Here is a 17,054-nt window from a genome sequence, read left to right as displayed (position 1 = left end):
CTTTCCTAAGTACCAAGGAACTTGTGTATTTTGGGTTTATATTCTCTGAAGGAAGGTAATCTTAAAACCATGATTACTTCAGTAGCCTAAAATCAGTTCACTGCCAAAATTGTTAATTAAAATCATTGCACTGTACTCAACAGCAGATCTAAATAAATTCGAAGAATTCAAGGAGAGTTTTTGATCAACTGATGCTTTCAAGAGGTAACAGAAAGTTGAACATCAAAACACAGCTATGCTGTAACAGCCAGAGAAAGGGGCACTGAAACTTCCAGGAGAGAGATCAGATTGTAACTAACAGCTGTGTTGCCTTCTCCAACCAGCAAAGAGACTTCCATGGCTCTAGTAACGGAAAAACAGTCTGGCAGAGAGGTCAAGTTTCAGCAGCAGGGAAGGTACTAGAGCAGCAGGAGGGGGCTTCCTGTCCATGGAATGGGGATGGAGAAGAAAGTAACATCTGCCGTCCCTGCTTTTTACCACTTTCATGACAAAATGGCCTTGTTACATGGCAATGACAGGTGCCCCCAATGTCTGAAGGCAGACTAGAGCTTCATCCTCATTACAAAGCTTTTTTCTGCCTTGCCTCAATTCCCAAGCAGTATTGTTCTCCTCTTGAGAGGTTCGGTAGGTTGCAGTGACACTAAAATCATGAACTATTTATCCACCTCATACTATGTGTAAAAACATGTGTACATTTTTTTTAAGCCAAAGAACAGAGATATTTCAGTGTGAACCAACATCATCCATCTCCTCTCTGTGCTTTCTACAACGATTTCCCCAGTATAACCAGAAGCAGCACCCAACAGTTCTGGGAGAATTCCCTGAGGGTACTTTATTTCTGGAGACCACAGCCTCACCTCTCAAAGCGAGCTCTGCTGCACAAATGGAAACAGAACCCAGCTCGCACGCGTCCAGCTCTGCCTTTCCGCTGCTCCAAATTGGTTTTTGATGCCCAGACCGTGGCATAGTTTGTCATGTTGTTGTGAGCAGTGAACAGCTTCACTTTTTGCCTGTTACAAGAAAAACACCACTAAAGATCAAACATCCTTCTTAAGCCCTACCAAATCATTTCCTATTTTATGGCTTGCAGCCACACTGCTTTTAAGAAGCCAACCACCTCTGAGCTTTGGCTAGTCAGGCATCGTTATGGAAACTAAAGCATCACACTCCTTCTAAAGCAGTGCCCCAAACTATTGCACAGAATGATGTACTCACAACTGTCCAAAAAGCTTAAAATTCTCATGAATTCATGAGCCCTCTGTGTGTAGTTTTCTGAGAGCAGGCACAGCAAGGCAGGAACTGTAACAGACTACATAAGTCTTCCTCTTTTCCATCAGCCAGACACTGAGGGTTTGTAAAACTCCTTTGGCAGATGACATCTATCAAATTGGTGTGGAGACCCAGTGACACCCCACATGAATAGTACCAGCATGACCAACTCAATCCCCTGAGATGCCAGCATGGTTTGTCACTGTGCTGACCAGCTAAAGACAATACTAATTTGTCCTGAGGGAGTTAGGAGTCCTCAAGCTCAGCTGGGGAAGCATGGGAACACAAAGCACTTTTGTGCACTCCCAAAACCTCTTTTGCATTCCCAAGGGTAGGATTTATGAAACAAAAAGCTGCTTCATGAACTCACTTGCAAGAGTCGATAACAAAGACCACATCATTGATGGTAATGCTGGTTTCAGCAATACTGGTAGATAAAATAACCTATAAAAACCAGGAAATGCAAAGTGACATTACTGGGTCTGAAAAAGCCAACAATCCACAGCAAGATAAACTACAGAATTTATAAAAAAAGTGAGCAATACATTCCCGAAAAGCCCAACAGAACAGCACACAGAGAAGGCTCCATACTTTGGTCACTCCAGGAGGCACAGGATCAAACACTCGACGCTGCTCCTCCAGAGGAATCTGGGAATGCAGAGGTAAAATCCTGTACTGGTGGCCTCCTACAACAGGAATACAAGAAGGTTGGTAACTACTACTATGTGAATCTCATTGCTTCTTTCCATAACATAAAAATTTCTGGCCATTCACTCTCTCAACAAATTAGCTCCCTAAGCCACTCATCCAACTCCCATCTTCACACAGTCATTAGTTTCCTTGGGAAAAGATGAAATATAATAAAACAGCTGCTTGTACCAAGGCGTGTGTTCATTTCTAGATGCTTCTGCATTGTATAGATTAAGTTCCAGCCAGGCAAGAAAACAAGGACAGCTCCTGGGACATTCAGAGTCCTGATATAAATCAGCAGGGCCTCAATGAGTTCAAAAGAAGTTTCTCTCTCATTCAGCTGAGCCATGGAGTGCTTTGTTTCTGGGCCATATTCATCACTGCAAATAAGGTTGCAGTTGGCCTACAAAAGAAAAACACGACAAAGAAAATCATATAAATTAATTTACTCAAACTACAGAGACTGGCTGGCCAGGCAAGTAAGAAAATGATATATGTGATAAATGCCTTTCAAGAAAAAATGGCGACTTAAAAAAAATTTCAATTAAGTGGCCTAAACAAAAGTTTCAAACCTACAAATTACAATCGAAATAAAACTGATAATTCCTTGACAATGTATGTAAGCATTGACAATATCAACTGCAAGACAAGAAGGGAGAGAATCTAAATTTTCACCCTAAAAAGGTACCACCAAGCTCATATTTCTCTATTTCTTCTTCCAAGGTTACCAATCTTCACTTTCAAAAGCATTTCAGTTTTAGCTTTAAAGAGAAGTAGGTTGACAAAACATGAGAACCTTAGCTTCAATGAAAAAGAAATTCTTCAGTTTACAAGGGCAAGAAGAAAATTCAGTTCCACTGCTGAAGTTAACAGCAATCTCAGATATTAAAAATAGGAAAGCTGCTAGAGATGTTTCACTTCAACAATGCCAAATGAATTACACTCAAGCTGGAGTACTAAAAATGGCACTTGTTTAATTTTTCATATTAAAGTTCAAACATACATCGTCATCTTCACCACTTTCTTCATCCTTCTCTTTCTTCTTCTTTTCCTTTGGTGGAGGGACAAATTGAGTCATTTGAATACAGTCTTCCAGAAAATAATCTGCAAGGACAGACAGATGATCAGGACTGACTTCCAGAAGCCTGTGCAAGGGAACATAATACTTCACACCATTTCTCAAGACTCTCCTGATATAAATCAGGATGTTTCAGAGTATGAAGCCAAGACTGATAAAACTGGAGGTGCAACCAATGATTTACCTTGGACGGGAAAGGTTCTCCCGTAGACCTCGATGATGGGACAGTTGAAGAAGTATTCACAAAACATACTGGTATCGATGGTGGCAGACATGAGGACAACCCTGATTTCAGGATACGCCTGAATGACATCCCTCAGCACCACCAAAAGGAAATCAGTCTGAATAGAAAGAGGGTAAGAGCATCATTAACTTCCTATCTATAAAAAGCAGTATCTTCCCAAGAAACCAGAAGGAATTACACATTTACTGAGCAAGAAAAGTAACAAGTAGCACAAAAGTGTTCTAAAACCAGAAACAGTTGTCAGTGCTTTATTTTGAAACTACTACAATGCCTGGGATAAGTGATTTTTAGGCTTTCCAGGGTAAAGGAGGGGTTTTCTTTTCTACAAAAATAGTTTGCTTCCTTCCTAACAGTACATTACAACCCCAGGTCTTTTTAAACTTGGCTTACATATAAAGTAGCCATAATTTATAAAATAAATAGGAAAGACTCAGTGCAGGTGTGTGTGAAGTTTGTAGTTCTCTTTAAACATGACATTTATTCAGTTCTGCCATGCAATTAGCTAGGCAGGCCCTTAGCTTAACAGACAAAATTCCAATCTCACTCAGAATTTCCAAACTTGTATTTTACATCATTAACATACATGATGAAGAGATGCATCAGAAAAATGTATGTTGCAATTTTATTCAAATGAGTCCCTAAATTCTGTCCAAACAAGCTTAAACAACATGTCAGAACTTCACAGTTTCTCTCATTCTTGGTATGACAAAGCTGAAATTCAAGGGAACAGAAAATATTCAAGGGAACAGAAAATGTTTGCCATTTCAAATTATATCCAATACCTCTCCTAATTCTATCATCAACTTGTATTTTACTTCATGTAAACCCTGAATTTCAATGTATCACTATCAAGACTGCTGGTTCCATTAATACCACCAGTAATACAACAGTGTCAGTAGAAACAGGACTCTAAAATAACAGCGTCATTCAGCATGCTCCCCCACTGGGACAAGATGTGTTTGTACTGTGGTATTTCATGTTCCAGAGATGACCAGGACACAGGGGATCCTAACAGGAAAATAGTTAGAGGGCAGCAAGGAAGCACAGGTTCTTGCTCTGCTAATCAGGGAAGGAATAACTGAGAGTTCTAAAAATCTTATCAAAGGAAAGAAAGAAAACTCACACACCTGACACTTAGTAAGACACAGTTTCCTCTCGCATGTTGGCTACTACACACAAACACATACAGAAGTTAAACAGAACAGAAGAATAGAGAGATTAGGTCTGTCATCACCAGCTAACTCACATTAATGTCTCTCTCATGGATCTCATCAACAATAACGTGACTAATGCCACGGATCCCAGTCTCCACCTTTCTCAGAAGAACACCTAAACCAGAGACAGCAGGTAAATGTTCACGTAACAGTTCAACCTTTCCCCTCCCTGGTTAAGCCCCTGGTTTAAAAATCAGGAAGTGTGCAGGCTGCCCAGCCCCTTTTCTAATCCCATCTCTAATTGCCATGCTTTCCTTTGTACAAGTGACAAGGCCACAAAGCATTACCACAAGAAAGACTCTTCCATCTTTCCCAGCCAGTGCTGCTTCCCTTTCTGTCTTTTAAGGACAATTAATATATGGCAATTTTATCTCTTCATGGGATTATTTCTGTGTGCTATCAGACCTGTATTATCAGACTTCTGAACAAAAATCTTAAATCTTAATTTTTCTTTGCACAACGGCATGTCAGCAAACTTTTATCCAAAAAGACCCTTTCAAACTTCTGAGCAGACTTTATAAAAATTTTAATTTGACCACATTCCCGCTTTTGCTGCTAACTCAAGAGTTCAAAGTCATGATAAGCTCCAAACATACGGAAGCAATACAGACCTACAGTGCAGAACATGATGCTGGCGTGTGGCCGAGGGAGCACAGATTCGAACCGCACGCTGTACCCACAGCTCTGCCCCGGCTCTTCCCCCCTCTCATAGGATACACGCTCTGCTACGGAAACTGCGCTGATCCGCCGGGGCTGAGGGGTGGAAAAGTTTTCTCTAAATTAATGAGAAGGTTTTAGAAGTTTATCACAAGACCACTGGAAGCAATAAAGGAAATTATAAATGTTACAGGTGCCCTGTCGTAAGATTTCTTTACAAAGTAATCGTTAAACACTAATATTGTAACAGCAAAGGGGGGTTTTTTCACAAAGCAGGGATATAAGGATATATGGCAGCTACCAGCTACTATTTCCCAAATCATTTCTTTGGTCTGAGAGTTTTCACCTGGGCAAGGTTCAGGCCAGATTATCCAAACTGTAAGTCCATGCAAGAGTAATACTCCAAATGAAAATGCACATGATGCTGAGGTTTCTCCTACTTATATTGCTGAGGATACATCTTTATGAACCATGACCTGCAATAATAATAATGGTCCTCAACACATCCTTCAATCCTTCAAGGCCAGCTTGGATGGGGCTTGGAGCAACCTGGCCTAGTGGGTGGCATTACTGACCATGGCAGGGTGTTAGAATGAGATGAGCTTTAAGATCCCTTCCAACCAGAACCATTCCATGGTTCTCTGATTTTACCCGAACCAACAGGTGATTTCTCATATCCAGCACAGAACTGCAGTGGCCACGCATTCCTCACCTGTGTCACCACTATGTTGCACTCAGCAGCTCGGTTGGTTCTGATGTATTCATCCAGTATGTACTGAGGCACTTGGGTGGTTTTGCCACAACCAGTGGCGCCACGGATGACAACAACAGAATTGTGATGGATGGCATCCAGAATTTCACTTTCAAAATTCTTCAGAGGTAAGGCCTCTCTCTCTTCTTGGATCTGGAAACAAAAGCCCAGGACATTTCCAAAATCTCCAAAAATCAGCCTCTTCTGCTCCACATCTATACTTTGCCTCACTTTATGCTTTTCCCTTACCCAAAGGAAAAACTGCCTAAGAACAGGTCATCGTTTGTATTTTTTCCTGGCACAGCACAACTCATCCCCGCATCCACCCCAGTGGAACACCCAGCACTTCTGAAAACATGGTGTGTATTTGTACTGAAATCCAGCCTTACACACTTTGTGTTGCATTCAACCCCTCTGGAAAATAAAGAGCCTAGTGCAAGGATGACAAGTCACAGGAAGCACACTTACCCTCTGTAATTCCTGATCCCGCTCCAGACGGTACATGAAATCACTTTTCAGATCCATGCTTATTTGCTCCGGAGTGAGCTGGAAGTGTAAGACGTTATTTGGAGGCTTTTTGACCCCTCTTCTTATCTACATCGTAACTTCAGTATCAGATCAGTCACACCAACATCATGATCCCAAATATCCGTAAAGGATCGTTTCCTACATAACTCCCTGAAATCAGTTATGCCTCTGAGCTGTTTTATTTCATTCATTCCAGCGTATTAAACATTCATCTCCAAAGAAGTCTCTCAGACAGACAGGAGTTTTCAGTATAAGTAACGACCTAATGTAAACACAAACCTACCCTTAAAACTGCAGCTGAAAAGGGAAAAGTTTGAAGAGAATTCATCAGGCAACTCCTGTTTTTCAACTGCAAAGGAATTCTGAAGAAATGAAAATTTGTTACCAAAGGGTAGTTGGCCAGTTGTTTTTACTGCAAGTAAGTCAGCTGTTCCAGTTAGAACTAGCACGGGTGAATCCTGAAGAGATTTGAAGCCAGCTTAATTTGCAATGTCCACATTGGTTATGTGTTTTGTGCAGCAAGAGCTAAATTTACATAGTTCCATATATTTTAAAAAAACAATATATAACAATCAATACTAATTTAATGTAACTTATGGAAAAAACTCCAGTAGAAAAAGTATTAAATTATTATTTTGGCCATAAGCAATCTGGCTCTTATAGGAAAATCAAGCTCCTGCCCTAATTCTGACCAGGTTATACCAGTCAGACCAAACTACCCTCTGAACTTGGCAAACCAGTAATTCTTTCCCTTCTTCATTCTATCATGCCACATTGTTGCTTTGAATTCGTTCTGTGCTGAACGAGACTAGAAATGACAAAAAGTAAGAAAAGTTGGTTGCTTGTGTAGTGGCACTGGCTTGGAGCAGTTTCTCCTCCCAGAATAAGAGTCTGAGCATGGAAGTATGGGAAAGAGAAGCCAGAGGATTATAAATGACATGGCTGTGAACTTACCTTGTAATTTCAATTACAAATTTTGTATGGGCTGCACAATAGCAGGCAAAAGGTGAAACAAAGCAGAAAATTGGGACACTCAAAACACTGCTGCTCAAGACCTGATAAAACATGAAGTAAACACAAAGAACTCTCTGCCTCCAGATCAAGAAAGGAAGAAATTTTATCAGTGGACTGTCCTCTCCTTTAAAATAGCTCATACTTTAAATCCTGGTCAGGGAGAAGCATTAGAAGTTCTGGAAGCATGGGGAAATCAAGCAACAGGTCCATTTTTTAAGCTGTCTTACATTTGCCAGAGGACCGTCATCAATATTGCAGCCAGTCCAAGGGTTCCAGTTGGAATGAGGTGGTGACCAGGGAACAACTCCCATATGACTTTGTCTCTGCGATGGTTCAAAATGGGCCAACTTTCCAACATTGATCAGAACTGGATCACTGGGATCTTCAGGCTATAAATCCAAAAGCAGAGTGGGCAAAGACAGATAAATGATAAAACGAGCAGGTGTGATGTTCCATACTGGAGTATTGAACCACATACTCACCAAAGGCACAATCTCCAGGGACAGTTCCTGTATAGTCTTTTGCAGATGATTTTCTAAGTCAGAAGACAACAACACCTCATAGGGTTCCAACTAGGAAATATTTAAAAACTACCCATCAATATACACAAAAAACAGGCACTGGAATCCAGAACTGTGGGCTATTAGAGCTGAACCATCAAACACCTCCTCATGAAACAAGGCCAAAGAGTATCATCAGTTCAAAATTCACATTCTTGAAATGTTTTGCCAACTTTTCATTGAATAAGAATTTGCAGGCTATTTTTAAATACTTGAGTTTAACACATTCCCAAACTTGCAACCAAATAACAACTGAATAACATATATTCCTTGGTATGTATATATATATATACATATATATATATCTATATGTATATATATTTGAATTGGCAGAAAATGCTCATGTGACAGAGAATTAATCCAAACAGTCATAAACAGAAATATTCAAGCTTGTAGAAAAAATATACAGAAAATAGCATTTGTTACAAATCCTATTTCATTTAATAGAATGTAAAATTGGTTACTGCTCCAATCACATACACATGAAGCTATATTTCTGATGCAAATCACTGGCCAGAACAGAAACAGTTACTAAAGAATAAAAATTTTTAATAACTTACAAGATGTTAAATATGGAGAGCAAACTTTTAACTCACTCCTGCTTATGAGAGTGCTTCTGTGTTATGAAATGAAAGCAATAATTCCTGTCCCTCCTGCCAAACTCACCAATTCTCCTTTCTTCTTCGTCTGCCCAGAGTAAGGCTCAATGATACCAAGGTGGTAGAGCTGTCTGACCAGGGAAAGGGCACAGGACTGTGCTGCCAGCTTTTTGTTTGATCCGTGCTCGCGACTGAAAATCCCTGCAGCACACAGAGGTCAGAGCTGTAGCAGCGGAGTCAAGCAGCTTCCACAGAAGACACTACTCTGAACTGGGCTCTCTGACTGTACACTTAGACCAGGTTTCATGGACAGTCTCAAATCTTGATAAATCCAGAATTCCACCATAAAATCCAACTAGGTCCCTCCACTGGCCAGCTAACACTGGCTGTGTGATGTTACTTTACTGCTAAGTCCCTTGAAGTTTTTCTGCATTCAGTGCCTAAGGAAGTATGATTATCCAATAACATCCAGCAACATCAAACAAATTACCCTTTACCTCTGGAAGTGGCTCCAACACATAACTATAACAAACTCTGTACCCACACATGTTCCTCTATACCAACACCCATCTCTTGCAAAGTTAAAAAATAAACTTACTTCTGCCCAGCTGCTTCACATAAATGTTCATTTCTGCATTAAAGCTCCTGCAAGAGAAAGAAAGAACACAAAGGTACAATTACCAATAGCTGACACTGCAAAAATATTTACTCTTTCCAATATTTCTAGGCAAAGATCTCTGTCCTCAGTCAGAAACTCTCACTGCTTTTAGTCCCTTTAACCCCAAGTTAGTAGGTAACAGACCTGCCATCAACAGAACCAGATGATTTGATAAGAAGACTCCTGAATATGCCACTGTTCAGCACTGAAATTTAAAGCCACATTATTAGGAAATATGCTCTGAGCTGTCCAAGTTTAAGGCAACAGTTATAAAGCATGTGGGATGTTGATGCAACATTAATATGCATCCCAATGTACCATTAACTGTATCCCACATTAGTATTGGTATAACACTAATGTAACCCACTAACAGCCTGTGTTTTAATGACTAGATGCAACATTTAATACAGTTACTCTGCTTTTTGCCACACATTTGATCAGCTCAGAGCATAAACAAAACCAAACCAGGTCACTTAGTCAAAAACATTGAACTTATCTGAACAGGAGACAGAGTATTTGAATTCGCAGGAATTTCCATTCCCTTATGCCATTCTCTGGAAACAGCAGAACTTGAGTAACAGAGTTAGAGAGTTACTCAAGGGTAACTCTGGTAGCAAACCCAACAATTTACTTAGTAGATACGTAACCAGTTCAGTTAAAGGTTAACTGGCATATTAATCACAGAATCATAGGATCATGGAATGGTTTGGGTTGGAAGGGATCTTAAAGACCATCTCATTCCAATCCCCTGCCAGGGGCAGGAACACCTTCCACTATCCCAGCTTGCTCCAAGCCTCGTCCAACCTGGCCTTGGACACTTCCAGGGATGGGGCACCCACAGATGCTCTGGGCAACCTGTTCTAGGCCCTCACCACTCTCCCAGAGAATTCAGGCTTAAAAAGAAAATCCTCAATGGAGGAGGACAGAAATCACGATCCATGTTTTTAAGAATCCCAAACCTAAGCCTGTATTTGCCACATGAAATATTCAAGCCAAGTTCTTGTAAGACAGGATTTAAAGCGGCAAATGTGACTCAAGGCGCATGACTGGAGTTTATTGGACTGAGATCCTCTTTGGAAACTAGGCCTTGGCATTTGCACAGCAGGAGGCTGTGCCTTGCACAGGAGGCTGTGTCCTTCATTTTTTGCTGCAAACAAACAATAAAAAAGGTTAAAGGAGTGACTTAAATTTCAGGTTAGACCTCCTTCCTGTGCTACCAGTAAACTGACCTTCAGGCACAGTGGCTTCAGGGGTCAAAGGCCACTGGCTCTCAGGGACACAACAGCCACCTAAGACACCGATGACAGTGTGTTTCTCAGCCAGGCCTACAGTCAGCATTCAATCTCATTCTCCACCACCTGAGGGGAGAACAGCAACACCAGAAATCAGTTTGCAACAGAATCCCATGATTCCCTAGTCCAGCCTCAGCAGCCCATGTGTGAGCAGGCACAGGTCTTTGGTGCCACTCTTCAGCAGGGACAGGAGGCACAGCCAGCCCAAAACAGAAAAGCCACATCCCATCCCTTAATATGAGCTCATGCTTTGTGTTTTAGGAGAGCCATCTTTATATTTACAATATATAATTAAATTAATTAAATGTCTAATTAAAGTTTCCAAATTAAAATTTTCCAGCTATTACTAAGTTCTTAGACCATGAGTATGATTAATTGACCACAAACCTCTGAGAGCATGGCTAACATATCTGTTATAACCTATATCTCTGATCATTACCTCAAAAAAACCCCAAAACAGATTGGCAAGATTCATAAAACCGGTATTTCTTTAAAAAAACCCAACAACCTAAACTATATTATGTCCTCAAAGCTCCAAAAACATCCCTCTCCTGTTACACACTCCAAAAGGATTAAATCAAACAGTCTCCCAACAGTCCCTCAGTGAGCCCTACAACACATTAGGACTGTTTCATGCCTATTTGATCTGTTGCAGCTGGTAGTGAATAGCCCATTCTGCCATTCCATCCAGGGCAATCCACACAAGCTTCCCTGAACAAAGAGTATATAGGAAACTCTGAAATGCACTCCAGAAGAACAATAACCAGGCTGAGAAACATACTGTCATCTGTATCATTTCCTTCTGCTCAAGACTAGATAAATTTAAATACATAGGGTTTAATGCTGCAGCAGGTGTAACAAAAATGAGCTACACAAATATTCCCTAAGCTACAAGATAAAAGAAATGTTCAGAAGCTACACCTGCAACAAGCATAATTTAAATTGCTAGTACTGTACAAACTAACTTTTTATGTCACTCACTTAAGTGAAGGAAATGGCCTTGCCTGAGAGACATAAATTGAGATGAAGTGACTTGAAGACAGGTTTTAAATGAGAATTTACAACTTTCTGCACCAATACACATCTTTTAGATGTTCCAAATGACTGGAAGACTCAATAACAAAAGAATACCATAAGTCCTGCAAGAGAGACTCTCATGAAAGGCTGTAATAAGAAAATTCTCTTGTCTTTCTAAAAATATTAACTTTCATAGAACACAAGTTTATATAACACAAAAATGCCCAACCCCAAACCCAGCCAGGAGAATCCAGCAGCAGCAGCACACCATTGTGTCCGGCCACAAAACATCATTATATTTTACCAGAAATAATTCAATGTCCTAACATCTGGATGATTTGTAAATACTGTTCCTAATAGGGATAAAATAATAAAAACAATCAATTCTTTATGGACAATCTGTTATGAGCTACTTTCATTTGGGAGAAACACATGCTTCTGGTGGAATGGCTAAAAGTCAAAAAAGAGTGATATCTAGCTGGTCTTAACTGAAACTTAAGACTCTCAGAACTCCTTTGGGAAGATTCTGCCGAACTGTTTTTTTCAAAAGATGATTCCATTGCCAAAAAAGTTAGTTATAAAAAATATATATAATATAATAACATATATATAATATAATAAAAAAGAGAAATAAAATGTCCTTAAAGCACGTTGCTACATAAGCAAATTTAAGATTTACTTAAAATGCACAAAGGCAACAACAGTCACAGAACAATTACCACAAACACTTGAGCTCTCTTTTCATTCAAACTAACACCCCAGCTAGAGGACTAGAGGACAGAAATCAGTTTAAAAGCTGCATATCCAGAATTTCTCAGAAATCTCTTCAGTCCCTCAGATCTTGGCACTGAGACTCCTCACCCCCATATCAATATTTAGGGATGTTTTTGGTCCTGGGAAAGAACACTATGGCTTTATGGAGCACGGCAAGTAAGTGTGAAGAGCCACTGTCACCAAAAATATTTTGAACCCTTCAGACATAGATGGTGACTAAAACTACCAAACCTGTTGTGATCAGGCCCCATTTCAATGTATTTATATTCTTCCTGGATCTTCTCCTTTTGGAAAAACTGGTTCAGACGTGCCTTGGCATTTTCCAAGGTCCAACCCCCATGAAGATCGGCATTTAAGTCCACTTCTGACTCTGAGGTCTAATATGGAAAAAAAAAAAGAGTATCATTTACCAGTTTAAAGATTATTACAAGTCTTTAAAGTAACACACCTACATGCTATAAAATAATTAGGACATCACAGAAAATGCTAAAAAGTCCTCAGTAATTCCTTATTTTCAGAATAAAATGTCTGTACAGAGTCCTGGATGTTCAGACTATCCAGCGCAATTTATTTGTTCCTAGCTTAAACAAATTACCTTTATTAAAAGTCAACAAGTAAATCTGCAGCTTAAACTAACAGCAAAATATCAAAAGAAAACTGCAAGCTTGGTTATAAATGCAAATAACAAATTAAAGGGAACAAAAGATACCTATTTAAGAACTAAAGGAGAATTCCACTGCATGACTTACCTCCTGCACTTCTTGCTCCTCTTTCCTTGAATAATAATCTTGCAAGTTTGCACCCCGATCCCACTGAGCTCCATGACTGCCACAGTTTCCAGGTGCTGCACCTGGTCTGTTGCCTACCACACAGAAAAAAAAACCCACAAAATAACTCCCCAAAACATGTTCTTAGCAGCAGAGAGGCATTGTCTGGCCATTTTGACAGGCCATGACCTTCAGATCTCATGCAGTCATCCACACTGCTGCCTCAAAACTATGACTTCAGTGTCCTGTCTGCAGAGTGATGCAATTTGGGGGAGAAATCACCACCAAAACACATTCAGATACACAGAAATTACAGTTTTCAGTCTTACCTACTTCACTTTTTAAAAGCAAATGTGGAGGAAGGGGTCCCCCCGAAGCTGAACTGGAACCAGTGACATCTCTAGCTGCTTCCTGTCCTCCAGTGGGGATATCACCTGCTGCTGGCTAGGGAAGGAAATGAAGGAAAACCTCAGCACATCAGTACATAATAGGTCATTTCACTATTTAGCTAGGAACTATTCAAGCAGTTTAAAGACCTCAGGCAACAGTTATCCCCAGTAAATAGGCAATAGTTACTACCCAGTAGCAACCCCAATAGTAACACAACTGTGAATATTCAGACACTGAACTGCCATGAAACTGACTGGCACAGCAAAACCAAAATAGCAGTCCTGTTCCCGTTGGGTTTCACCTAGGCTGATAAGGCAGGGAGGCTGCTTCCACTGAGAAAATTCATATATCCTTAATGGAGCACTAGAAGAAGATTCTTCCCTCTCAACAGGTTAACACATAACTTCATGCTGTATTTACTTTCTCACTAAACTTGCTGTAATGACAGAGTTAACCTCCTCTTCCTCAGCCTTTAAGTGATAGTCACTGCTGAGTGTTCACAAAACATCATAAAAAGCAGTGATCCTGTTACACAGCTGAAGCAATTATGGTTTTGAAAATGCCAGATTTTCAATGTCTGGTTTGATATACCTGTGATTATTATTTTTGGGTTTGTTTTTGTTGTTTTTCTTTTAAAGCACACAGGATTATATATATTTTATATGTATTATAACATGGCTCTAAAACTTTACAGTGTCAGGTGTGAGTACTCAGCACTTTTAAAGCCAGACTGCACCTCACAGGGACTGAATTCTTTCCAGCCTCATCAGCTTTGCAGCCCAACACACAGCTGTATTTCCCAGATCATCCTACAACATTCGGTTGGGCTTGATAATCTCAAAGGTCTTTTCCAACCTAAATGATTCCATGAGTCCATGATATTCTGTATGGGCCTCAGCCTTCCAGCAGTGCAAGAAGTCCCTCACATTCATCACTGCACAGGGGCACCAGACTGAACTCCAGGGATGAAACACAATCAAGAGCATGGCACCACAATGACAGAGTAGTCTTTGGAAAGGAGAAAGAGCAACTTACTCCAAAAGCAGGAATTTCATCCTTCTTCATTTCATTCACCCGCACTAAGTAGTTGATGAAGTCTCGGGCAGCGTTGCTCTGCGCATCCTTCTTGTTGGTAGAGTTGCCCATGCCGACATAGTTGAAGCCTTCCACTCGGACCTGCAAGGAACAACACACAGCTCTGGCATGTGCAGCTGAAAGGGGTTTGGAGACCAGCAACACCAACTGGAACACCAAATCCTGGCTGCTGCTAAGTACAGGAGAAATAATATTACTAAATATTGTTACATATCATTATATATAGCTACATATTTCTGTAGGTATTGAAAAGCAAACCCCCACATTCTGAGAACTTCTGCCCTCAGAGCACAAGTGCTTCCCAAAACCTCGTGGAAGAAGAAAAATCAATGTAGGAAGGGAACCTGGCAACACACAGCAGCAAACTCTGCCCAAGATCACTTTCCTCAACTTAAATACCAAACCCTTGGATAACAAGGACAGGAGTGACTTGGGTCCACTCAGCCATAGCTCCATGCTCTTGCAACATAGATGTGATTTATTTCTGATTTTTTTTTACTTTAGCACAGCAATTCTACGCCCTGGACAATGGTACCTCGAACCATACAGTAACCATACTGGATTCACAGCCATCCTACCAAGCTGCAAAAATCAGTGGGAGAGATGCTTCAATGAGACTGATCCTTTCACCTGTTAAGCCTCCATGGATAATCATGGGGCATCAACATATCAAAACGAGTACAACACTACTTGTATAATATACAATATATATGTATAGTGTGACTTTTTACAAAAAGCATGGAGTGACAGAACAGGGGGGAGTGGCTTCACACTGACAGAGGGCAGGGTTAGATGGGATATTAGGAAGAAATCGTTCCCTGTGAGGGTGGGGAAGCCCTGGCACAGATTGCCCAGAGAAGCTGTGGCTGCCCCTGGATCCCTGGAAGTGTCCAAGGCCAGGTTGGATGGGGCTTGGAGCAAGCTGGGATAGTGGAAGGGATCCATGGCAGGGGGTGGAACTGGATGAGCTTTAAGGTCCCTTCCAGCCCAAACCATGATTCTGTGAATATATCTATTCATACAACCATTCCATCCTAGTATTGCTCAACCAGTTATAATACCTTGAAAACTGCTTTAATGCCACTGTGTTTCTTAGTTTTCTTACTGACATGGAAGACAAACAGGGAAGAGAAGGGTAAAATGACAAATTTAAGACGCAGATCTGTAGATGCTAAGAGAGGTGGCAGAGCAATTTTCCTATTTTTACAGCCGCCTGTGAAAGTCTCCCTTCTCACACTAACCAGCTAGGAAAACCATTTGAGTTTCTGTAAACTATCTCACAGGTGCAGGCTGTTTGTGACTCTGTTTTCCACACTGGGAAAAATATTTTGGAAAGGGATGTTATGCCGTTCAGCCAATCCCTCTGGGAGGCAGATGGTCAAGCATCCAATGGTTTTATGCAACCCTTGCGAACAAAGCTATATAAGCTGAATTATATAATTAAATATAGCCATTTTCTGGCCTTTGAATCTGATCCTGAATCCGTGTCATTCTTTGCGCCGTCTTGGTACTACAGCGACACAGATCCATGGCATCACTCATGAACTGATCTGTTCTGCACATGGCCTCACACTTAGTGCCAGCTACTTGTCAGAGCCAACCTGAATTCACAGCTCCCACATCCCCAATATCTAGAGAAAGGAGTAAAGGAGTATTAGAGCAGTGCAGAGTAGCAACCATTCCAACAAGAATTCTTTAATACATTCATCTGAAGTTCAAGAGTGGGCCAGAGCTCTTGGCAGAGGTGACATACAGCACCCCTCAACAACTATTTTAACTGCAAGAAAGGTCACACACGATGCAGAGACACACACCACCCGTAAATAAACCGACCCGTTTTTCCTCTAAGAACATCGTTCCGGCTTCTTCCCTCCTTTCACTCATTTCACAGTGCGCACGCGCAGCCAGGACACTCTGGCTCAAAGCAGCCCAGGCCTCCCTGAGCCCTCGGCTTCCAGTGACGCCCACCCAGGCCGGGCAGGGCCCAGACCGCGGACAGGACCCCAGACCCCCGGTGCGGACCCCAGGTTCCTTCTGGCAGAAGACCCCGGCAGCACCCCCAACAGGGCAGCAGGTTCCCTCTGACAGAGCCGCCAGACCTGCTCCCAGACCCCCGGCACCGATCCCACGTTCCCAGCGGCAGAGCCTCGGGTCCGACCCGGCAGGGTCCTCAGCAGCACCCCGAAACCCCTGGCACAGCCCAGAGCCCATCACGAACCTCAGACCCCCGGCAGGGCCCCACATTCCCTTTAACAGGGTCCTCAGACCCCCGGCAGAGATCCAGGTCCCTCCCGGCAGTGACCCAAGACTCGCGGCACGGTCCAAGTTCCCTCTGGCACAGCCCATGCTCTCGTCACGGCCTCCAAGCCCCCCCAGCACAGCCCCCACACGCCCGGCAGGGCCCCGGCAGGCCCCCGGCAGGGCCCCCGACCCACCCCGGGCCCCCCCAACCCCGAC

The 17,054-nt window shown here is 41.7% G+C and overlaps 1 protein-coding gene across 1 annotated transcript in view; it reads right to left on the bottom strand.

Moving 5' to 3' along the window:
- Nucleotides 1-17,054, bottom strand: part of DHX9 (DEAH-box helicase 9) — a 33,965-nt gene that overhangs the window by 12,338 nt on the left and 4,573 nt on the right. The window contains exons 3-20 of the mRNA XM_017736477.1: nucleotides 14,538-14,678; nucleotides 13,442-13,556; nucleotides 13,095-13,207; nucleotides 12,577-12,722; nucleotides 9,203-9,249; nucleotides 8,672-8,805; nucleotides 7,928-8,017; nucleotides 7,673-7,834; nucleotides 6,372-6,449; nucleotides 5,865-6,056; nucleotides 5,107-5,248; nucleotides 4,528-4,610; nucleotides 3,222-3,378; nucleotides 2,963-3,063; nucleotides 2,149-2,362; nucleotides 1,861-1,955; nucleotides 1,640-1,713; nucleotides 858-1,010 (exon numbers count right to left, since the gene is read on the bottom strand). Of these exons, the coding sequence (XP_017591966.1) occupies nucleotides 858-1,010; nucleotides 1,640-1,713; nucleotides 1,861-1,955; nucleotides 2,149-2,362; nucleotides 2,963-3,063; nucleotides 3,222-3,378; nucleotides 4,528-4,610; nucleotides 5,107-5,248; nucleotides 5,865-6,056; nucleotides 6,372-6,449; nucleotides 7,673-7,834; nucleotides 7,928-8,017; nucleotides 8,672-8,805; nucleotides 9,203-9,249; nucleotides 12,577-12,722; nucleotides 13,095-13,207; nucleotides 13,442-13,556; nucleotides 14,538-14,648 (2,207 nt within the window). The 5' untranslated portion in view covers nucleotides 14,649-14,678. The remainder of the gene's footprint in view (nucleotides 1-857; nucleotides 1,011-1,639; nucleotides 1,714-1,860; nucleotides 1,956-2,148; nucleotides 2,363-2,962; nucleotides 3,064-3,221; nucleotides 3,379-4,527; nucleotides 4,611-5,106; nucleotides 5,249-5,864; nucleotides 6,057-6,371; nucleotides 6,450-7,672; nucleotides 7,835-7,927; nucleotides 8,018-8,671; nucleotides 8,806-9,202; nucleotides 9,250-12,576; nucleotides 12,723-13,094; nucleotides 13,208-13,441; nucleotides 13,557-14,537; nucleotides 14,679-17,054) is intronic.

Source organism: Corvus brachyrhynchos, unplaced genomic scaffold, assembly GCF_000691975.1.
Source record: "Corvus brachyrhynchos isolate BGI_N302 unplaced genomic scaffold, ASM69197v1 scaffold155, whole genome shotgun sequence".
NCBI lineage: Eukaryota > Metazoa > Chordata > Aves > Passeriformes > Corvidae > Corvus > Corvus brachyrhynchos.
The sequence above is the reverse complement of the archived record's forward strand: the minus strand, read 5'-3'. Positions and strand labels throughout refer to the sequence as shown.